A 24,692-nucleotide genomic window follows, 5' to 3' on the forward strand; every position below is an offset into this window, starting at 1 on the left:
TAAATCAAAAAGGGTTGCCACCTCTGTACAAGGAGTAATGAGTGTTTATTTTTAATCAAGAATGATGTCACTAGCCAGAGATAACCACACTTTTGGCATCACATGGCAAATGGTGGTACCTTCTACGCAGATCATAATGCAGCTATAAATTCGTGGGCAACTTGTGCCTTGATAGCAGTCGTCGATTTGACTTTGAAGAGGTCTACCATAAAGAGAGGCAAATCATTTGTGAATAGCTTTGTACATTGACCACAGCCTCTCAACTGCTGAGAAACTTAAACGAAAGTAAACAGCAATTGTAAAGGCTGCACAGTATCATCACACGGAAAGTAGTTCTAATGCACATTAACCTTGCAACACTTTTTGGAATGTTACAATGAGGATTTAAGGCTCTTTCATTACTTAAATTCTTTGCCTTTCACTACCTGCAATAACATGTCAAAATTCAACATGTAAGAACACGTTTCGGTACCCTAAACATCCCAACATTATGCTATACATCTCTATTGCTCCTACTGGTCCCTGTCATGCCTTTCCACCCTTTCTCAGAACATCCAAGGCTACAGTATCTGTAAAATTCTCTCCTGTTATTTCTATCTGAGTTTTATAGTACTTTCATCTCCACCCCTCCTTTTATCCTTCTAGTCTGTCCGTAAACATGTAACATTTGTGCACAGGTGGGTGCATCTCCCTGGACACACTTTATCTCACCTTATCTGTAATATGGGCAAAATGAATTTTCTGTTAGCAATCATATTTTTCCACTTTTGAAAATTAAGCATTCCACAGTAAAAGTCTGAGATTCTAAGCCTTTTAAGCAATGTAATTATCAGCTATTTTGAATCTGAAACATTAAAATACATTTAACATTACTGTCCTTTGATATTTTGAGTTAATTTGATGATAGTCAAAACCACATGCAGAAAGATCACTATCTCTTACAATCTGTGTTAGAGAAGTGCAGCTATTCATGGAAAGTTTTAGTCAGCAATACATACTCGTTTATTGTTTCATCTTCATGAATGAAAGTTAATTAAGAAATTGTTACTGCTTCAATCAAATATAAATATTAACTACCACTGTTATTACAGTATGGTAGTCAACACATACTGAGTTGTTAACAACAATGATACATTGCTATTTTTTAATTGCTAAGAAAATGTTCAGGTTTATCAAAATCACACTTATTTCCATAAAATTAAATATCCAAGAACAGAGTTTATGATGGGGAAGTGCAGAAAAGAAGGAATATATAGAAAGCACATTTCACATCAAATTCATAGTAAAATTAACAATTTAGGGAAGAGCCCAATAACTGTGACCAGATGACACAACACGAATCACAAAAGTAAATAAATTTATTTCAACTCAAGCACACAGTCTCAGTTAAGCTTCAAAATCTTTTCAATATCTTGAATTATTGGTCCTGAGTTTCTACATTTTATGTGAATACACAGTTATAAATAATACATACAGACATACATAATACTACAGTAGCACTATTTAAATTTCATTTCACATAGCTCTCCTAAAATAACAGAAAATCACTTTTTCCTCCAGGAATGAAGTATCACAGAAATGATTTCTCTGCAGAGAACAAAATGTGACTAATCACAAGATCCATCTTTCCAACCATCCTTCCAACGCTCATCAACTAATGAACAGTCAAACTTTTCCTTACCTAGTTTGACATTTATATTATTATGAATTCTGCACAACCACTGAGAAAGGTCTTTTCTTGACTTGGTTTCAGGAGGGCTGACAGTAAGTCTGCAGGAGGAAAACAGACAATTAATACTATGTATGTGAAACAACAATGATGTTAAAGATACTAGACTCTGGATGAACTAAGCAAGCCAACCAATTGGAATAAGTGTGAAAATAACTATTATAACAATTCTTGAAAACCTGGATGATGAACTGACATGAACTCACACATCAATTTGCATTTAATATCATAAAACTAATAGCTATGAGGATTTCCTTTACCAAAAGTCAAAGTAGCACCAAGAAGTTCCATTCATAATGTGTTTTTGAAAAATCTGTTGTTCTTGTACTGTGTGTGATAAGTGTTCATTATCCAGCATTCATTCAGAAAAATGCGTCAAGCCATTACTGAATACAAAGTAACATATAAACACAAACAGATAATAATAATAATAATAATAATAATAATACTAGATTTGTTACTACTCTACTTGATCTTAGGGCCAGTTACAAAGTTCAATAAGGAAAATTACGAATAAAAAAATGTACCTTCAAATGTTGAAGAAAAATTCTGTCCTCTTCTGAACACAATTTCTTCATAGTATCTTCCACCATTCAACTGTACACTTCCGTTTTCTTGAGAATGGGTCTCAATAAACTGTTCCAGTTGGCGTTCCAGATGTTACAAGACAAATTGCAAATTAAACAGTATGTTTCGAATAAAAACTCCTTATAAGAACTTTAATACTGGCCCTGTGACTGATTCACTATGGAAATTTATGTTAGAATATATTTTTTTTATATATTCAGTTTCCAACATTATTTGTAACAATTCATTGTTGATTAGCTGTTGTTTACTGGTGATGTAAACTGTAGATCAGCTGTAAATTGTATTCGCCACAAAATTCACATTTTGTCAGGAACGCACAGAATTCTGAGAGATGGTAAGCTAACTGTGCTACGCGCCTGCGCGCGCACACGCACACATGCGGGCCCGCTCACACACACACACACACACACACACACACACACACACACACACAAACGCGCGCGCGCAGAGAGAGAGAGAGAGAGAGAGAAGGCAACACCAATTCGCCTTCCTTTGTCTAAAAAGAACAATACAAAAGAAAGATAAAAAATAACAATGCCGAAATTATGGGTTAGACCAGACTAAGACACCTTCAACAAATATATTAGCTGAACATACGACCAGGTAAATGGGGGCCTTAATTTCATTTGTATGTGAATTTCATGGACGTTTGCTGAATATCCCTTAGGCAAAAGCAACTTCCCTTGAGAAAGACAACATCAGTAAACATATCAATGGATTGATATGGTAAAATATTACAGAACTTACTGCAGCCACTATAATATGAGCTGGAATGTTATGGTATGAGTTACAGTCCAAATTTTTTATTTTTGACTCACATTTCTGAGAAATGTTTCCTGATTATCTGCTCTCCCTGCACTGTGACATGAGTGATTCTTTCCAATATAAAAGATAAGACCAACAAAACAGTCTACAACACTATCACATAATAACAACAAACCGTACGCGAAGAAGTTGCCACAGTTCTTTCCCAGATGATTTTAAAAGTCCCTGCCACTCCCAGAACATAAGTGACAGAAAAAATTTGTGTTATGTCTACTTTCTAGAAATAAATTGGTTACACACACACACACACACACACACACACACACACACACACACACACACACACACACACTGCAGCCTCTGGCAGCTGAAGCCACACTTCAGATGTGCCTTCAACTACCAGAGGCTGAATCGTGTGTGTGTGTGTGTGTGTGTGTGTGTGTGTGTGTGTGTGTGTGTGTGTGTGTGTGTGTGTCATCTATTTTTGATAGGCATTGTTGGTCGAAAGCTTATACTGGGACAGTCTTTTTGTTGTGCCTATCTGCGACTCGGAATCTCCACTGTACGGTGAAGAACGACTTTCCTTTTCATAATATTGTTACATTCCGTCCTGGATTTTCCAATGTTTGATGTATCCAAAAAATTCATTTACAACACAGCATTAAAAGTGTCAATGCCTTTGAGGCATGTAGGAATTGATGAAACGCCTAAAATATGAACTTGCAACATTATAAACTGAAAATATTATGTGCTGTACATGAAACAACTTTTTTAATAAAACTAATTGTGAGCTAAGTAAGTCATCTCCTCAGGCCTGCGCAAATAACAGAACACCACATCCAGAATCATTGGAATAACAAGGAGAAGCACAAAAAAAGCTACTGTATCTTCTCCTCAGCGGCTTTCTGCAGAAAGAAAGACTGAGATTTCACATCTCGTCCGCGGCGTAGAAGAAGCACTAGCTTGCAGTGGACAAAGATTGGAATGTATACCACGTGGGGCATTTCTAAAGGTCCAGGGACTTGACAAATGCCTTTATAGGAGGTTTTTAATAAAGATAAGAGAAGGTGTATCTTTTTCCAGGCCAAGTATTAAAATCCAAGGTGAAAAATTTCAGTTGGATTTACATGGAAATGACAATTTTATCTCCTTGATCACTGTTCTGCTCATTCACCTGCTGATGTGCTGCAATCAGAAGATGGAAATATAAAAACTTTGGTTTTGTCAAAAAATAAGATGGCATTATATCAGCTGCTGGATCAGGATATCATATGAGCATTTAAGGCTTATCACCATGAACTGCTCACTTCAAAATAATAAATTCAGATGAGGAAATGCAAATGTTTTTGAAATATGTTAATGCTAAGAATGTTGTCTATTCAGTAGGCCTGGCATGGCAAAGCATTTTGATTAGGAATTGCTGGAACATGTGTTGCATTGAATAAAATACTAATGATGAACATTGTAGTGACAAATTTCAACGGCAGTGACAGCCAATCTGCATGTGACGTTCTGCAGTGCAGTATTCATCCTGAAGACTTGAACCATTGGGTAGTTGTTGATAACGAAGAACCGATTTTGTAGATCATCGATGACAAGGGCATTGTTGATGATGTTCAAAATGATAGTAGTGAAGCAGACGAGAATAAAGAAATTGAAGCTGAAAAAGAAAGGACAGATGGAGTACAGGTGGAATACTAGATAATATAAATAAAGTGATTACATGGATGGAGCAAAAAAGTAAACTGAGTTGTTGCACTCGATGAGCATTTAACAATACGCAATAATGAACTGTATGAAATGACATGCAGAAGAAAGCTGACTGACTTCATAAAAGCAACAGAGCAATGACTTACTGTGGCTTGCAGGCAGTGTTATAAGTTATCATACTGTATTTGATAGTTTGCTTTATATACCACATTGAAACTGATCTTACTGTTTGGCCAACGTCTGAGTGAAGTTTGTCTAACTGTTGTACATTATTTGTTAAGTTTCTGAAATATTTTTACTTCTAATGTTTCTTTAAATTTAAATACAGTATAGTATAGTACGTATAACATTGCACTGTCCGTTCTTCCTAACGGCTCACTCTTGATACATTGTGGGTATGCTATAATGCAGGAGTATAGGGCATCTCCAAACAATCGCCTTGTATCGGGCTTCATTACTCACTTCACAGACATTGCATGTAGTAGTGTTATAAATTGTGTTATTTAAGTTAATACAACAAATTTAATTGTTAAGTTGAAGGTAATTGGTTAATGAAATTTTTTGAGATAGAAAATAAATGAGATTTTTGTGATTTTTGTTTCTGTAACTGTAAGGGTCTTTTCCTATGACACCCAAATTACAAGTAATCTTTTATTCAATGCCACCAAATTAGGAAGTAGCACAAACAAAAAATCATGCGGCTAAAGTAAGAGCCATCCTACTGAGAAGTCATGGATCATAATGATTGTCCAAAACTTCCATTTGTCTCATGGAGTCAACTGTCACTGCAGTTATCAAGACAAAATAGAGTGCGCAATATGCTACTAGGTGTGTGTGTGTGTGTGTGTGTGTGTGTGTGTGTGTGTGTGTGTGTGTGTGTGTGTGTTTAATTTCTGCACGAGTGGATGGGTACTGGAGGTGGGAGAGAGCAATAATTCATTCACAAATGACCCTACTCTTTTACTAACAAAAATAATTATTTAAACATGCACTCTTATACTGTTTTGTTTCCAATGATACCCCCATAAGAGCCTAACACAGGTGCTTGTCCTGTAAGCCAGGTGTTGGTACTCACTAATATCCCACCCAACTGCGGTTTCATGAGATGCTCGCCACTTTGCACCAACTGGAGATGTGTGAAACTTAAAGTGAACTATCAGCACAGTTCTACTCAGGAAAATGTGTTGAAGGAAAATGAAAAAATAAAGCCACCATACACATTAGTACCAGGCATACAAATTAATAACTTCATTACAGGGACAGCATAGTGTGTAAACCTTATTACAGATGAAAAATGGGTCTCTCAGTTTATTCAGAATATGTTCTGGTCCTCAATCACAGCAGCAAGGAGAAGGGTAATTACTCTTTCTCATATTGTAATACAATGTTAAATGAATTGGTATGTATATAGAGAGGTAGTTTTTGCAAGAACATCCAAAAGAACTGATGCCACAGACACTTTAAACTACTCTACAGCCTTGCAGCAGCAAGAGTTTAAATCTCCACTGAGGAGATATTCACTTGGAGTAGTCTGTGTATTCTTCCAACTGCTCCAACAGTATGTACTGAGAAGAGGTCTGTTTAACATATGTTATTACCACATTGGATGCCTTACTTCATGCTTAACAGTTTCAAAGAGGTGCATTGTGGAGTAACTGCAACAACATCAACCTGACCTCAACCCCCCCCCCCCCCCCTCCCACTAGCAACAGTTCCAACCTTTTAATTCATAGCTATGAATAGTGACACCTCGCATCACATCACATGCCATACACAGTAGTCAAAGTTTTAATCATCAGCAGACTTCACCTAAACAAGCTATCCCACCTTCTCCTAAACTACCTCAACAATGGTGTTGCCCTTCCTGCCCCTTTGCAGCTCTCTAGACAGCCACTCCTCTACTACAGACCAAGCTTGGCCCTCCACCTTAACATCCACCATTGTCAACTACTGTCATGATCACAGGAACCAGTCACAACAGTGCAGTGTTCTCAACCTCTCAGTCAACGCACTCTCCCCTCCTGAACTGTCTGTATTATCCAAGGGTCTCACTTTCTGCACTAAACCTGTATTTAATCATGCTGCTTTGGTGAAGGATCTATTTTCCTTCACATGTAACGTCAACTGGAATTATCACTTTGCAACAGAATCCCAAAAACATTCCAATAGCAAACTTGACATTGAACCCTGCTTTGAACAGTTATGCCCATCATCGTAACTTGATCCAACATAATTACCTAGAAGTCATTCCTTACAAGCCTTCCAAAAATTCCTCCCATCCAGCATTGTTTTACACCCCTTCCTCAGGTCTCTACAGCTTGGCCCTAACCTGTCCCCTGCAGCAGAACTCCAACCTCTTCATCCCCAATAGCTAATGACTCCATCATTATTCTCCCAACAGACAAGGGATCTACTACTGCGGTACTTGTCTACGGGAGTATGTAAGCGAAGATCTGCCATCGAGATTCCACCCCTGTGATGCAAACTGACCTGCAGTCCCTCCTTATAGACTCAGGCCCTTTACAAGGACTGACACCTCAATCCTTATAACTTCTTATCCCACTACAACCAAGAACCCCTAACTTCTACCTTCTTCCCAAAATCCACAAACCAAACCACTCAAACTGCCCCATTGCTGGCTTCAAAGCACCAACCGAACAGATATCTGCCTTAGTTGATCAAAACCTGCAATTCACAGTACAAAGACTTCCCTCCTATATTAAAAACACCAATGATTTCCTAGATTGTCTGAAATCTGTGACTGTCCCACTCCCACCATACACCTTGCTTGCCTCAATGATGCCACCTCCCTCTACACAAACATCCTCCACATGCACAGTTTGTCTGCTACTGAACACTTCCTCAGTCAGCAGCTACATGATTCCAAAGCTATAACACCATTCCTGCTCACCTTAATCAATTTTATACTTACCAATAACTACTTAACCTTACAGGGGCAGACATACAAACAAATGAGGGCACAGCCATGGGAACCAGGATGGCTTCTTCTTATGCCGACTTTTTCATGAGTCACTTGAAGGGGGCTTCTCTGAGATACAAAAGCCTTCAGCTCTTTGTTTGGTTTAGATACACTGATGACATCTTTGCCTTATGCACTCACGGTGAGGCTGACATGGTAAAATTCTTGGAATCTCTAAATACTTTCTCCCAATTAAATTTCAAATGTTCCTATCCCAAACCCCATGTCATGTTGCTTGATGTTGATGTCATCCTCACTGAAGGCTAGCTACACACTTCTATTCACATTAATCCTACTACATCTACATCTATATTCTGCAAACCACTGTGAGGTGCATGGTAGAGGGTACGTCCCATAGTATCAGTTAGGATTTCCTCCTGTTTCATTCACGTATGGAGTGTGGGAAGAATGACTGTCTAAATGTCTCTGTCCATGCAGTAATTAATCTAATCTTATCCTCACGATCCCTATGTGAGCAATACATACGGGGTTGTAATATATCCCTGGAGGAATAATTAAAAGCTCGTCTTGAAACTTAATAGACTTTCTCAGAATAGTTAATGTCTGTCTTCAAGAGTCTGCTAGTTCAGTTCCTTCAATATCTAACAAGCAAAAGTACTTACATTCTGATAGGTGTCATCCTCTACATGTCAAATGTTCCCTCCCATACAGCCTTGGCATTCGCAGCTGCAGATGCTTTACAGCAGTACACCACCATTCTCACCTCGGCCTTCACTGGATATAATTACCCCAGCAGCCTAGTTCAAAAGTGGATTTTCTGGACCATCACATCCAATCCCAGTACCACAAATCCCTCCAAGAAACAACTTAGGAGTGTACCACTTGCCACTCAGTATCATCCTGATTTTTAATGTATTAATCAGCTTCTTCGACAAGGCTAAGACTTCCTAAAATCATGGCCTGAAATGAGGTCCATTATATCTGACATTTTGCCTACCACAAACAGAAAAGCTTTTCACTGCCGCCCCCCCCCCCCCCCCCCCAATCTCCGCAAATCCTTGTCAGACCATATACCCCTTTTGCACCCAACTCCCTACCCTATGGCCCCTACCCCCATGACCATCCCTGCTGTAAGACTTGCCCTACGTGCCCTCCAATCACCACCTATACCCGCCCTGTAACTGCCATAACATATACTATCAAAGGTAGAGCCACCTGTGACATGACATGTTGTATACCAACTGAGACACTGGTATGCCTTCTATATCGACATGACTAGCACCAAGTTGTTAGTTAGGAAAAATGGACATAGGCAGAGGATGCACACAATATCCTGTTGCAGAGCATGCTCTGCAACATGACAGTCATGACCTCAGTGACTTTGTCACCACATGTGCCATCTGGATTCTTCTCACAGAAACCAGTTTCTCAGAACTCCATAGGTGGGAACTGTCACTTCGACATGTCTTTGGTTCTCACCACCTACCTGGACTTAATTTACGTTACTTTCTTCAGTCTCAGCATTTCTTCACAACAACTATTTCTTTCTTCACCCCTTTTTAGTTTTCTACGTCTTTCATTTGCTGACCTGTCTTGGGACCTATGACCTTGCTGCTTGGTCCCCTTCCCCAAATCAACCAGCCAATCTGCTGTCCCCAACTCACCTCTATCACATACAATGCACTTATATTTCCACTCCTATTACCGTGTGCACAATGTTTCAGTAGTAATCTCTCTCTCATATATTACCATATCTTCAACTTTTAAGCTCTCAGGTTTCAAATATCACATGGTGCAGTCCCCAGCACTCAGCCTTTCCTTCTCATCCCACTTGGCATGTCTCCCCTGACCCGGGGTTCTCGGCGACTTTTCCAAACTCCACCCCTTTTTCTAAGCCTCACCCCATCCATTTTCTTCACACCTCTTCCTTCCCCTTCAACCATTCTGCCAGAAGGAGCCACTGGCTCTGAATGCTTGCAAACTTTGATACCTTTATCTGTGTGTTCTCTCGCGATAACTTGGTGAGTATATTTTTTTTATCTATCCAATTACATTATATTTTCAAAAATTAAGCATTTTCATTGATATAATATGAATTAGGATAGACTGATACTCAACAGTGTTGAGTCAGAAAACAGACAAATCTGAAAGTAGATTACTGGATATCATTTAGCTATTGTACAAAGTCCTTCATCAGATAAAGGATGCTGTCTGATAACTAAATAATATTCAACAGTCTACTTTTAAATTGTCTGTTGTTGCTCAATGTCATCTCTGTGTGGTGAATGGTAATCTATCCCAATTCACTTTGATATAAAAAAATAAAGTTACATGATAATGTTTTATTTGTTTGCAGGAACATGTCTGCAATACTAGTCCAAACTGAAACCCATCCACCACAGTACTGTGCCACACTGCTGGAGGAGCCAAAACAATATGGCGCAACCCATTGACAAAGTGGAGATAGGCTGCACCATTCTGTTCAAATATGCAGTGAAAGAAGCCACCAAGATTTAATTGAAGATGGGCACAATAATTCTGGTGTTTTATTTGATTTTATTTGACACATATAGTTTTGTAGGGCCAAATTGAGGAAAAATCTCCATGGCCATGGAATGTGTCAGTACATTAAATTACAACAGAAAAACAATAATAGATAAAATAAAATGTCTAAAAATCCTAAAAAAATGACAAGCTATAAATTTAATAAACACAGTCTACAATATAACACAGGAATTAGCTTTTTTCAAGGAACTTCTTGGCAGAATAGGAGGAGTAACCCACAAGGAAACTCTTCAGTTTGGACTTGAAAGCACATGGATTACTACAAAGATTTTTGAATTCTGGTGGTAGCTTACTGAAAATTAATGCAGCAGAATACTGCATGCCTTTCTGCACAAGAATCAAGGATGTGTGGACCAAATGCAAATTGGATTTCTGCCTAGTATTTACAGAGTGAAAGATGCTAATTCTTGGGAATAAGCTGATATTTTTAACAAGAAACGACATAAAGGAATATATTTTTGAGAGGCCAATGTCAGAATGCCTAGACTAAAGGATCAGGGTCGACAAGAGGTTCACAAACTACCACCACTTACTCTCCAAACCACCAATCTCTGAGCCAAAAATATTCTTTGAGAATGGTAAGAGTTACCCCAAAATATTATACCACATGTCACAAGCGAATGAAAGTAAGCAAAAGTAGACTACTTTTCATGTTGAACTATCACTTACTTCAGACACTATTCTAATAATAAAAGTGGTAGCATTAAGCCTTTGAACGAGATCCTTAAAAAGGGCTTTCCATGACAATTTATTATCTATCTGAACACCTAGAAATCTGAGCTATTCAGCCCAACTAATCATATGCCCTTTCTGGATAATTAAAATGTCAGGTTTTGTTGAATTGTGTGTTAGAAACTGTAAAAACTGAGTCTTACTGTGATTTAGCATTAGTTTTATTTTCTACAAGAAATGGGCTTATGTCTTGAACTGCAGTATTTGAAACAAAGCATCTGCACACAGAAGTATTCTTAAATCACCTGTAATACTAAAAGGTATATCATTTATATAAATAAGGAACAAGTGGCCCCAGCACTGGTTCCTAGGGCATCCCTCCCCTCCCCCCAACCATGCTCCACTCAGACCCCAGATCATAGCCACTCTCAGTACTGAAGAGAGTGACCTTTTGTGGTCTGCTCTTAAAGTAAGAGGTGAAGCAATTGTGAGTTACTCCCCATGTTTCGTAATAGTCCAACTTTCTGGAGCAATATTTTCTTATCAACACAATCAAATACCTTAGTTAAATCAAAAATGACACCTAGCATTCTAAACCTTTGTTTAATCCATCCAGTACCACACAAAGAAAAGAGAATATACCATTTTCAGTCGTTAAACCATTTCTAAAACCAAACTGTACATCTGACAGCAAATTATGTGAAATGAAATGATTGATTATCCTTACATACACTGCCTTTTCAATAACTTTGAGAAACACTGATGACATAGAAAGAGGTCAAAAGTTGTCTACATTAAAGTTGTTCCTGATGGCCAGATTGTGTAACAATTTCCTTGGTTAAAGCAATAACCTCTTCAAAACAATTCTTAGAGAGGCAGAGAAGTATGGTTTCATTTCTCATCAAGGTCTACACAGATTGAATGGACACAGGTTGTGAAGGAAATTGGTCATGTCCCATAGAAGGAAATAATTACACAATACTCCCTAAATGATAAAGGAGAGCTTGAGAAAACCTACATCTGGACTGCCAGATCAGGAACTGAACTGCGGTCATCATGAATGTACATCCCATGCCATAACCACTGTTCTCTCTGTCTGTGTTTCTCAAGAGAGAAGGCATAACTGACCTGTTTACTGGATGAGGGTATAATGCAAGTAACAATAAAATATATACAACACTGTTACCACACACTGCTATCAACTAGACTAAATAGACACAATTATTACACACGAAGGAAAGAAATTTTTTCCTGAAAGGCAGTTGACCAACACTGGTGAATGTACCATGTAACAGTGCTACAAAACTGTTTTCCTTACATATGATGAATATATGAAATAATCAACTATAATGTTCTGGCTTATAATCACCTTTATATGATTAAAATAAGGTGATGAATAATTCTAGGTAAGGAAAATACATGTAGACTTCTCGACAAAGAGACTCAAATAACAACACTACTTTTTGTGCTGTGCAGCATTACTACAGAAAATATTCAAGAGCCTGACAGCAGCACTCATACTACAAGGATCTCGTCTCAGTAACTAACCTGTCAGGAAAATCTCATGCTGCAAAAATGATAAAATTGCTAAACATACTTACTGTTGGCGCAAATCTTCTGCACAATGATCACAAGGATAAAATTTGGAGAATAATGTGAAGAACTGTGCCATATCAGTCCTCTCCTTCTGTGATGGTGTATCCGGATAGTAAGCAGCCATGGTGTGTAAGAAGCCCCATGTCTGTCGTCCTGGGGAAAAAAAAAATCTTTATGTTAACTTAATAATCAGAGCATTAAGCTAATGTAACTTTTTCAGGCAATATTTTAGAGGTTGACATAAATAGTGCGGGGTACAGTTTATAAACACAGTCTTTATACCATTATTATAATTAATACTTGCCAGTAAATCTGTAGTTGTATATGTAGTGTTTACAGTAATATGAGTTGCAGACAGGTATAACAAAAAGACTGCTAAACAAGTAAGCTTTCTGCCAAAAGGCCTTCTGAATTACACAACATACACACACACATTCATGCAAATGCGAGTGTGTGTGTGTGTGTGTGTGTGTGTGTGTGTGTGTCTCTATATATATATATGTCTGTGTGTGTGTGTGTGTGTGTGTGTGGAGGGGGGGGGGGTGTAATTCAGAACAATACCTTGATTTATGAGTAGATATGGCTAAGGATTGTGGCTGTTGCAGAATCTTGATGAGGCAGTTGGCTGCTGTTTGCAAACTGCTTGTAGCTGCATTCAGTTGTCAATCATCTTAGCATGATTGCTGTGAATTGCAGTGGTAATGGAGTGGTCATCAGTCTCCTGCAGCAAATGTGCTATGGAGCTTGCCAGTTATCCCTGTTGCTGACATAGTACACAGAGATAGAATGGATGCCAAGTTGCTTCCAGATCTGGAGCTGTTTCCCACTAAAAGTGCTGTGTGATAAATGGCTGAAAGGGCAATCATGATACTTTTAATTTATAGGACTGAGACTTTGCCTCCCACTGACACTGATATTGAGCCAGTGTCCCTTGCCACTGCTGCTCAAGGTGTGGTCACTCTTCTTTGAGATATGGGTAACCGCAGATGGAAAAAAAAGGGGTCAACAGAAATGTCCGATTCCACTCATCTGCTTTGACCCATGATGTAATGGTGTCATGGTGTGGGAGGTCACTATGGCACAGAGATCTTGAGTCGACTGTGTTTGTAGATGTAATGTTGTTTTATTTGTTGGTGCCTTCTGGTGGTGGATGTGAACATGATGAGTTTGACATGTGAGTATTCGGTTGATTTGAGTTTTGATTGTCATTGTGCTAATGGGGTTTACAGTTTAGGTAGTTGGTGCAGCAATGTGAGTTGTGAAAGTGTTTTCAGCGAGTTATTAAAGTCTCTTTCGTTTATGTTAGGTTTGATGAGAGAGAGAGAGAGAGAGAGAGAGAGAGAGAGAGAGAGAGAGAGAGAGAGAGTGAGAGTGTGTGTGTGTGTGTGTGTGTGTGCGTGCACGCGGACACACGTCCACTCACGTGTGGTGGCCAACCTAGGTGGTATTGCTGGAGGCTTTTGTTGGTAAGTAACTTTTGTTTTGGGTTTATTATATAATAATTGTGATGTTTTGTGTGTTGTATATTTATCGTAGGCCGGCTGTTTTTTAACTGATGTAGTGAATATGGGTTATTTGGGTTTTTGAATTGTTTGTGTTTTGGTTCCACTTTTCAGAATTTTAAGTGTTGGTTTTTTGGTGTCAGTAGTTGTGGTTTAGCTATATAGGTTCGATTGTTGGTGTAGCATAATTTTGTAATTTCAATTCCCCACTTTAAACCCCCTATTTTCATTTTATTTTTGAAGTGAGATATGTTATTGTGTCATTTTTATTTTTTGTTCATATTTGTTGGCATGTGCATGTTAGTGACATCACTGTCATCATTTTCTATATGCTGGAAGTAGCCTTTTCTGCCACATTAATGACATCATGGGTCAAAGTAGATGGGTGGAATTGGATGCTTCTGTAATGCCAAAAAAAATATCCGTTAACTGTACGCAACTGCAATGATAAGCATACAATCAACCTCTTCTCCCACTGCCTTTAGCCTTGCAAAGTCATATGAATAGGTTGCTAGACAACAGCATCAAACAGGTACATACAGAAAAAAAGTTTAGACGTTCACGGAACTTTTTTACAGTATGCTGATAATTTTTACTTATGGACCGTCTGACAGCAGCTGAATAAAACACAATTTTAGTGCCATACGCGCTGGCAACAGAAACCAAAACATTGCATTGAAACAAGCGTTCAGTTCATAGTGCTCTGGAATCTGGAAAAAAACTGCAAATTGGCATTCATAAGAAGAACAACACCAAAAATGTAACAGGAGCGTAATATGTAAGAAATTGTCCACGCAACCTGCCACTGAAGGTGCTTTGCAGAAAATAAAGGCGAAACGCCTTACGTAATATTACACGCAACTGAGGAAGACAGGACTACAAAAGTTGAAGATGTCTTCATGGAACTTAGACCTCCTTTTTTGAGCAAGTCACCAATGAGAAAGGGATTAGTAACCATAATGCCATTACAGGAATAGAAGCCATCACAGATAAATGTCCATAAAGAAAGAAAGTATTTCTGTTTGGTAAAACTGATGCAGTAGTAAACATACCAGTAAATAAAATATGAACTGACAACATTTAAGGAAAGTTGCTACTCTCCATATGGCAGAGTCTTTTTGTTGTGCCTATATGCGACTCAGCAACTCCGCTATATGGTGAATAGCAAATTTCCTTTTCACATATCAAGCAAAATTATAAAATATGGCAAACACCCTCCTTGGTTTAATAGTATCATGCAGAGAATGTTGCAAAAACATAAATTAGTACTCTGTTGATAAAAAAAAAGACACTGCAATGAAGTGACAGAAAAATTGTAGGAGCAAATCTTTGATGTGATGTTCATATGTAATATGTACCAAAGTGATATCAGATACTTGTACATTGCATAATTTAGGTTTTTTGAATTTACTGCAGTTTTATGATACTGTTTATAACAGAAATTTTTTTAAATGTGGTGCAAACATAGACACCAGGCTCGGCTACATATAACTGTGTTTCCACAATCTTTATTTCAAATTAATATTTACTGGATTCTCCAACTCTCAACAAAATTATCAGCCTTCTACCTAACCTAGACCTCAGGCTACGTTGCAGATCAATCTGTCACAGCAACTGAGATTTCGCAGGGTGGGGGTGGCGTTCGTAATCACAAGGTAGCCTAATGATCACAGAAGTGTCCAATTCCACCCATCTGCTTTGACCCATGATGTCATCAATATGGTGGAAATGACCATTCTCAATGCCTCCAATATGGCACCTATGACGCCACTACATAAACACGACAACAAACACGAAAATTCATATAAAAATAACAAACACATCTCCCTCCAAATATACAATCAAACTAATGCAACCAGCGCAGCAAATTGGGGACCCCACAAAACCTCACAACTCGCGAACAAGAGACCCAAAACAACTACGTACCACAAAAAAATTCCAGTGCTACACACTAGGTCATCTGCCCCATCAAACGCAGCCCCCCCCCAAAAAAAACAACAACCAAAGAAAACTCCCAACCCACCAACCCCAAGGATCCCCCCCCCCCCCCAAAAAAAAAAACCTTCACCTTCCCCCAAAAAACAAAAATCCACCAACAAATAAATACCACAAAATAAACAAAACTCAATCACACACTACAACTCAAAAACAACTGCAACAAAAAAGGTCTTCCACAACATAATCATAACACAACACCCCACCCCCCCCCCACCCACCTAAAACCAAAAACACCCCCCCCCCCTTGCCACAAACAAAACCACCCAACTAACCACCCCTGGCCTATACATTTTACTAACAGCTCTCAAAAAACGTGGAAAATGCAATACTCTCCAGGGACACTCTTCTGCCAGCAATACTCATCTAAAAGAGATTGCAGCTTAGAAGAGTGCCTCTTCCCCCTCCCTATGACGGATTTAACCACCCCCAAAACCCCTCTATTGTATTAGAACACACCCCTGTTTCATAATTTTTGAACTCTCAACTATGATTTACAACTAAAGCTTGTAAAAGTTAGGCCTAAATCTTTGTGTGTGTGTGTGTGTGTGTGTGTGTGTGTGTGTTGTTCTGCTGCCACTTGGTGAGTAGATTTTTTTTTATCTGTCCATTTACATTATAACATCAATATGGTATGGGATGATCATGTAAAATCAGTATCGGGGAAGATGAATGGGACAGTCTTATTTGTTGGAGGGTTCTGGGTAAGATGATGGATCTGTAAAGTATGCTGCATACAAGGTGCTACTAAGACTGATTACAGAGCATTGTTACAGCATTTGAGATGACAACAGGTATCAAAGGAATTCAAACATAGGCTGCTGGCAGCTTAGCAGGGTGGCATGGTCCACATGAAATTGTAACAGAAATGCTTGGGCAACTTTAGTCTTTATGAAACTGCTGCATTCCCCAGATCCATAGCTATACCTAAGTACAGATGTTGGTATGGGCATTTTGAATTAAGTTAACCGATACTGATATGCTAACAGCGCTAAAATTACTTATAAGTCACATTTAAATGAGCCTGCTCCGAGGCAGCATATTTCTTATGAAACCCAGGCAGGCAAATTTAAAGAACTTTTATTCAAAGAAGACGGTGTGAACATTATGTTGCCACCATCAGATATATATCTTGCAGGGCTCAAAGAGTAAGTTACAAAATATTACGGTAGGCCCCTATGCGTTGAGACATATAGACAGTAATTTTGCCTACGCTCAATATTTAAAGGGAACAGGACATACAACTGCCAATTTGGTATGATGTGCTTTCCGCCCTGTGCAGAGCATTGGTTTGTGGAGTATGTATGTAAATAATTCTAAAATGTTCACTGACACAGAATTGTAGATGACAGGAAAGTGAGTTAAACCTCCTATAACAGTTATGACGGGACTAACTGAAGTGTTTGTTACTGTTTCACCATTTCACAGTCAAATCGTCACCTTCCAACTGAAGACAGAACTATGTCTACATTACAAATCAGCCTTTCACCCCAACCTACATTCCAGCAAGTAACACAGATACAAAAAGGATATTATCTGTGTTCTCTTCTCTTTTCGTTTGCATCTACGTGGCATCATACACCTCATAATAGGACAAAGTCAATAACCAGTATTGGTACATACAGCTGACCCATTATGAAACAACAGCTTCAAATGTATCATAGCATTTAAAGAGTGTGCGGAATGAGAGTAGGCCAGACAAGCTACAGATTTCTTATCCCTGTGACTTGATTCTAGATCAGAAACTTAAGGATTTTACATGCGTGCATCTGGAAAGAAGTCAGTGAGTACATAATGATATTGTAACAGCAATAAGCTGCAATCCATTTATTTATGTTAGGTGTTGGAGCATTAATTCAATGAATTTTTGGATGTGTTATACCTGGGTTCAGTGCATGTGTATTACTTATATAAAATTAGTAACTTGTCTGGGGAGCGTAGGGTTGAATGGTAGCATGATATATTTCAACTGACGTAATGAAGTGTTATGATGTATTCTTGAAAAATTATGTAGTAAAAAGAAGGATTGTTTACTGCTCAAAACTCAGGCTTCAATTTGCCCATAACTTCCTTTTTATGCTGGCAGATAACTGAAATGAATTATCTAGGAAATTAGATTCTCCGTCCACCACAGCTATGGAATATAATCCAAACGCACTATCTGCACCTCACTTTTAGTTATGTCTGAAAAACAACAACTGAGCAAGCTCATTTAAATGCGACATATAGTAATTTTAGGGCTGTTAGCATATACATCACACTGTATCAGTATTGGTTAACTTAATTCATAATGCCCAAACCAACATCTGTACTTACGTACAGCTATGGAGCTGGGGATGCAGCAATTTCATAAAGACTAAAGTTGGACACTTATTTATTCTTCCATGAGTCGTGGGACAATTTAATGCACGGCTACAGATACAGGACATGAGCCACAATGTCATGAGTCTAATATCATTGAGAACAACTTATCCCAAACTGTGACATTGTCCATATTAATTTATATGTCTCCAACATTTACAATCAAATAACAGTATTAGTTTCTGTATAAACTCGCGAAGTGAGACTATCTTTACTGTATCAGGTATAATACCACGCATTTTGCTATCATAAATGCAGAAAGCTATGTATAGGTAAGAAACCATTACATACCTAACTCATCTCTGTCCAGGGGACAGTCTGTCCTTTGCTGCTGAGGCGGTGATGGGTTTTTGTCGCGCACCTACAAACACCACGGTCATCATGAATACGACAAATACGAACTTGCCGATACAGCTGACGAATCGACACAGAATATTATGCAATGTTTGAGGTTAACACAATGACAACGAAACACATAGAACATTATAACGCATACTGTGAAACATTACGTTCTCAGAGTCCAGTGTCTTTTTCTGCATTTTAGCCCATGTCTTAAAATCAGTGCAAGCACGGCAGGGTTTATCATTCACACCATCACTAAAACCTTCCCGGCCTCTAGTCGCCATACTGACAACATTGGAGTCAGGGAACTTCGGAAGAGCTGCAAATAGGTACCCGGGGCCAGTAAGCAAGCAGCGGTAAAGCTGCACGAAAGTATGTGCAGACAAAATGTAGCGTACGGACCGACAATGTGAGCAGATAAGAAGCGTACGCAATCTGGGAAATTTGTGTTGGAGATCTGAACTACACTATTCGAATCAGTGCGCGCAAACTACATCTGTGCAGGCAAATCACAGTCTGTGGACTAGAAATTGCCGCAAAACTGTTGCGCGAAACTTGTTTGAGTCTGCTATTTGTTCAGACGAGTGTTTCTCATCTTTCAGCCCGCATTGTATTTTAGTTTCGGTGGTTCTATGTCAGTGCTCCAAACTTCTGAATTTATTGAAATAATATATGCAAGAGTGATACATGTTTGTGGAATGTTAAAACGAAGCAATATAACGATCTAAATGCTTATAATTTCGAACATCTATTACAGTTTGTTCGTAAACGTCATAAAACGAATTACAGACATTTATAATTCACTTAGTCGATCAGTGACCAGGGACTCATGAAACAAACAGCGACGCATTTTCGCTACTGCATTAATAGCCGAGATACAGGTAGGCCGATCAACTTTGTCCTTTTAATGTAGCTCCGCTATATGTTGTCACCAGGATACCATATCTCGATGTGACATGTTTAGCGATATAATCCTTGTGTAGATCTAACAAGAAATCACAGAGTAAAAACACACTGAATGTATCAAATTTTGTGCTGTTTTTGAGACTATTGAATGGCCCGCTAACCGGAAGTTTACGCCAATCACCAAGGAAACATGCACTTCAAAACAAATAGGTATGTGATATTTACACTACGCTCGATGGAAAACTGTGTCGTCGATATAAGAGATACATCGTCACTGTGTATGTTTACATGGGCTTCCAAAATTGAATTTCGTTAACCGATTTCACAGTACTGTTTCTGGTTGGTCCTGTAAACATTCCAAAATCGAGTCTGGAAATCCGTTTCTAGCTGCTGGTTTCCCACTTCCACAATCGCGTGTCACTCCCGCGTAAACGCAGAACAGATTTTGAAACGTGCTTGGATAGTCAGATTAAGTCATGTTTTCAAAATATTCGATTAATATGGACGGGGTGACTTATTGTCTAGTGAAGGAGAATAAAATATTAGAGTGGGCCTAACCTGTCTACCTCTAACATTTAAGTGAAGAGAAATAGAGACTGTGCTGGCTAAAACAGAAACTGGACCGATCGAGGTGGCGCAATGGTTATCACACTTGCCACGCATTCTGGAGGATAACAGTTCAAATCCGCGTCCAGTAACCCAAATTTAGGTTTTCTGTGATTTCCCTAAATCGCTCCAAGCAAATGCTGGGGTGGTATCCTTCCCCATCCCTGACACAATCCGAGCTTGTGTTCCATCTCCAATGACCCCGATTTCGACAGGACGTTAAACTGAATCTTCCTTCTTGTAGAAACTGGAGGAGCTGTTCTCCAGGCACCTTACTTAATTGGGTTAGCAAATTCGCTTCAGACCTTAACATGTCAATACGACAGCAGAAAACGGTTTCCTAAAATCGGTTTTTTACTTTCGTCAGATGTGTCGCATGTAAACGTAGTGACTTATGTCTTGCCCTTTGTAGGAGTCAACCGAAGTGCGGTGGAACTGCTGTCTATGTAGATGAGGTATGTTATGAAGAATGTCGCACTTCATTTGGACTTGCAGTGTGTTTTTATAAATAAATCGGCATGATCGAATCATCAGTAACGCATAAACCATTTTAAGGAACACAATGCCATTCACCAATGGAGAATTCGTTGGAATGCTATTTATTTGTAGGGAAAGATCCCAAAATGCATCAAGAGAAGCAGAACTGTATGTAGAACGGTTCCCAAATACATGCTGTCAAACTCATGCCATCTACATTACTATCATGAAAATATTTCATGAGAATGGAACTTTTTCACCAAGAAGCATTATTCAATGGACGACAGCTGCCAGCGACACTGCAGAAATAGCGTCTCCTGCAGCTGCTGCAATAAATCTGCATTCCATGTTGTGTCAATTCCAGTGGGTTTCCGCAGGCATGAATTTCTTACATGTGCTTCCCCCCACCACTATGCTTACATGCACATATTAGCGTTCCCACTAGTCGAAGTTCGCCTACCTCAGGCAAGTACCAGACACACTCACAACAATTCATCACTTATCACAGACACCAAAAATATATAGAAAAATCACACACACATGCACACAGGGGAGTAAAAGCCAAAAGGCTGCAAACTCCCCCTCACACTTCCCCAAAGAGGGGAAAGTATTAGATGAAAGCAGGCAGGACAAGTCGAAGTTAGGAACACTACTTACGTGACTCTCAAGATGGCGACAAGTGAAATCATTCATACAGGAATTTTGCTGCTTTTTGTAGAAGACATTATATTGAGAGTGACGACACACAAATGTTAGGTATGGAAATGGGCATTTAATAGGAATCCTTTGGGAACATCCAATATGCTATAAGATAATTATCTGCTGACAACGACTTTTCGTTTAAAAAGCGTTTTCAAATGAGTAAAATCAATTTAAAATTTTGTTGCCACATTTCTAGCTCTATACAAAAGTGTAATACATGCATGCTAGATGTCCTGCCAGCTTGCATTAAATTACAAATAACATTGAAATATCTGGCTACTAGAGACCATTTTATGAAGACTACTGTTTCTAAATTTTATGTTGCTTACAATACACTGAAGGTAATCAGAAAATAATGTTTTCATTTCAAAATTTATGCTTTATTTTTATTTTAGTCAGCACTCCAATATATCATAGGTGCTGTAAACAAAGGTTTGTTTTACCAGTTCAGTACTTAATTTTGTAACCAAACTTTGTAATGCTAAGCAGTACAGTCATTACTCAATAACAGCCCAAATATGAACACTGTCATATTAGCATATAGTATTAATGAGGGTCGAGAGTAGTTTTAAATCTCTAACGCTGCAAATAAATTTCCATTTCACCATAATTTTTACACTCAGTGACTAAAGCAAAAATTATTATCGTACTGAAATGTAAAAAATACATTCATAATATTGACTGTTCTATGGTAATACGAATATCAGCAAGTTCACAACCCGTTATGATACCTTTTAATCCATTTTGCCACTTCATGTGATGTTGCGTTCCTGTGTTACGAATAGTGGATATAAAGAGTTGCTGAATGCTAGAATGATGCTCCTATCACATCATCATCATCATCATCATCATCATCATTTAAGACTGATTATGCCTTTCAGCGTTCAGTCTGGAGCATAGCCCCCCTTATAAAATTCCTCCATGATCCCCTATTCAGTGCTAACATTGGTGCCTCTTCTGATGTTAAACCTATTACTTCAAAATCATTCTTAACCGAATCCAGGTACCTTCTCCTTGGTCTGCCCCGACTCCTCCAACCCTCTACTGCTGAACCCATGAGTCTCTTGGGTAAGATCCTTGGTTCATGGTGTGGGTTCCTGTAGTCATGTCCTAGTTCATGAACCACGGGCAACGTATGAGTGGCCAAGTAAGTGGTCCCGACAGTCGGGATACCAGTTACTTTGGAATAAGGCTGGGCATCTCAGACATATTCTGAGTCGTGGTCACCTTTGTGCTCATACGGCAAAGACTACCAAATCCACCGGTTAGTCCCTCAGCCGTTAGGGGTAAAACCCAATGGGACTCGGGGCAAGTAAGGCTAGCAACCTGCTTCCCTGGTACTTTAAATATGATGCTGGCAACAATCAGAGCAGAATGCCTCGGACCTTTGGAGGTGACGGAATACTAAATCTATTATTCTGGCATGATGCTGACGTTTCACATAAATAAACAGACTATTCTAGATCTGTGTGTTGAACAAAGCACAGCAGAACGAAAGCAAATCTACTATCAGCTATCGCTGAAGCTCATAGGCAGCAGTAGAGGAAGCCAAATGATGCAAGAAGGTTAAATGCTTTTTAACTTCCCTAACTTATGTGTGAATTGGCATGACAGTGAGCAAGTGGAGTTTTCTACATGCAAGCTGACTTATATGAGTGGTGGTGGGGGAATGCATGTGTAAGTAACTCATGCTTGTGGAAATCCAGCTTTAGCCATAATGGAAATGGAAATAAGTGTATGGCATCATTGGCCGGGAGGCCCCTATTTGGGGAAGTTCGGCTGCCAAGTGCAAGTCTCATTTCATTCGACTCCACATTGGGCGACTTGCCCGCCAATGAAGAGGATTAAACGATGATGGAGACAAAACAACACCCAGTCCACGAGTGGAGAAAATCTCCAACCCTGTCGGGAATCGAACCCGGGCCCGCTTGCATGGGAGGCGAGCACATTACCACGCAGCTAAGCAGGCGGACAGCTTTAGCCAAAGAGCTGCTGTGGTGTTCTGATCATAGACATAAATATCATACGTTCCAAATTTCTCTACATCAGGTGCTACATTGCAATGGTTTTTAGTATATTAGGTTAGTGCATAATTAGGCAGCATTTTTGTTTTGCGCATTGGTATTCTGGTGGCTGTGGGTTCATTTATCGATTGTCATTTTTCATTTGTACATCATTGTTGCTATTTAAGATTACATATTGTCCTTTTGTCATTTCAACTTAGTGAGTGGAGCAGTGGACATTGGAAAAAGAAGTGGAGGAACTGGAACACTTCTGACATATTTTTCTTTTTGAGTTCAATAGAGTGGTTGCAGAAGAGGAAGCAGCCAAAAACATTTGCGGCATGCATGAGGATAATGCCACTGGACAGAGCGCAGCAAGAACATTGTTTTCGTGTTTAAGGGGGAATCGTCTTGACATTAGTGAATCCCGATGTTTAGGAAGACATTAGGAGGTTGATGAAGATCGTTTAATGCACTAATCCACAGTGATCCACATCAGTGTACATGTGAATTGGCAAATGTGATGCAGCACATTCAACCACTGCACGAGTTTGCTTGGAATGGAGAAGGTTCGAAAATTGGGTGTAAGGATATTGTATGCTATAAGCCAAAATAACAGAAACCAGCAGGTGGCCATATGTGTATCTATGCTTACTCGTTATCAATTGGCTAGTAAGCAACACCATCCCATTCCTATCCTGTATCGATACTGCTGAAGATAAATGGTGTCATATGCTGCTAACGTAAGAAGAGACAGAAACAAAGAAGCAACTTCCCATACAAACACCTGTGTGCATCGACAAAAGATAATGTTGTGCATTTGGTGGATCAGTGATGGTGTGGTGTAATACAATTTGCTTTCGCGAGATGCTACCAGCACTGCTGACATTTATTCCCAGCATCTCAGATATCTTGTAGACGCAGTCTGACAACAATGACCACGAACCCTGTGTGAAGTGATGCTACTCCACAATAATGCCCACCCGCATTCTGCTAAGCTAAAAAGAACACTACACAGGAGCTGGATTGGGAAGTCACTCTGCACCTACATTTTTCACCTGGTTTTACGCCCTCAGATTTTCATAATTTCCGTTCTCTAACGAACAACCTTCAATAAACTTCCTTTCCAGATGAAAATGCGCTCCAAACACGGTTCAATGAGTTCTTCACCTCAAAACCACATGATTTCTACAAGCAGACTCTAAAAGTTATGCATGTGTTTTCATACAATT

The 24,692-nt window shown here is 39.1% G+C and overlaps 1 protein-coding gene across 1 annotated transcript; it reads right to left on the reverse strand.

Annotated features, from left to right (window-relative positions):
* Positions 1-1,340: 1,340 nt before the first annotated feature.
* LOC126475485 (FAD-linked sulfhydryl oxidase ALR) lies at positions 1,341-19,060 on the reverse strand. The gene is made up of 4 exons (XM_050103391.1): positions 18,934-19,060; positions 18,716-18,785; positions 12,572-12,719; positions 1,341-1,770 (listed from the first exon to the last, which is right to left on the reverse strand). Exons 1-4 carry the CDS (start codon positions 19,048-19,050, stop codon positions 1,608-1,610), a joined length of 498 nt encoding a protein of 165 aa, XP_049959348.1. The 5' UTR covers positions 19,051-19,060; the 3' UTR covers positions 1,341-1,607.
* Positions 19,061-24,692: the final 5,632 nt, after the last annotated feature.

Source organism: Schistocerca serialis, chromosome 4 (assembly GCF_023864345.2).
Source record: "Schistocerca serialis cubense isolate TAMUIC-IGC-003099 chromosome 4, iqSchSeri2.2, whole genome shotgun sequence".
NCBI classification, from domain to species: Eukaryota; Metazoa; Arthropoda; class Insecta; order Orthoptera; family Acrididae; genus Schistocerca; species Schistocerca serialis.

Excerpts from the sequence above, each read along its gene's own strand:
- LOC126475485 (XM_050103391.1), bottom strand. The coding sequence starts at position 19,050 with ATGGCGACTAGAGGCCGGGAAGGTTTTAGTGATGGTGTGAATGATAAA. Across the intron at positions 18,786-18,933 it reads AGACACTGGACTCTGAGAAC|GTGCGCGACAAAAACCCATC; the intron begins GTAATGTTTCAC and ends TGGTGTTTGTAG. Across the intron at positions 1,771-12,571 it reads GCAGAAGATTTGCGCCAACA|ACTTACTGTCAGCCCTCCTG; the intron begins GTAAGTATGTTT and ends TTCCTCCTGCAG.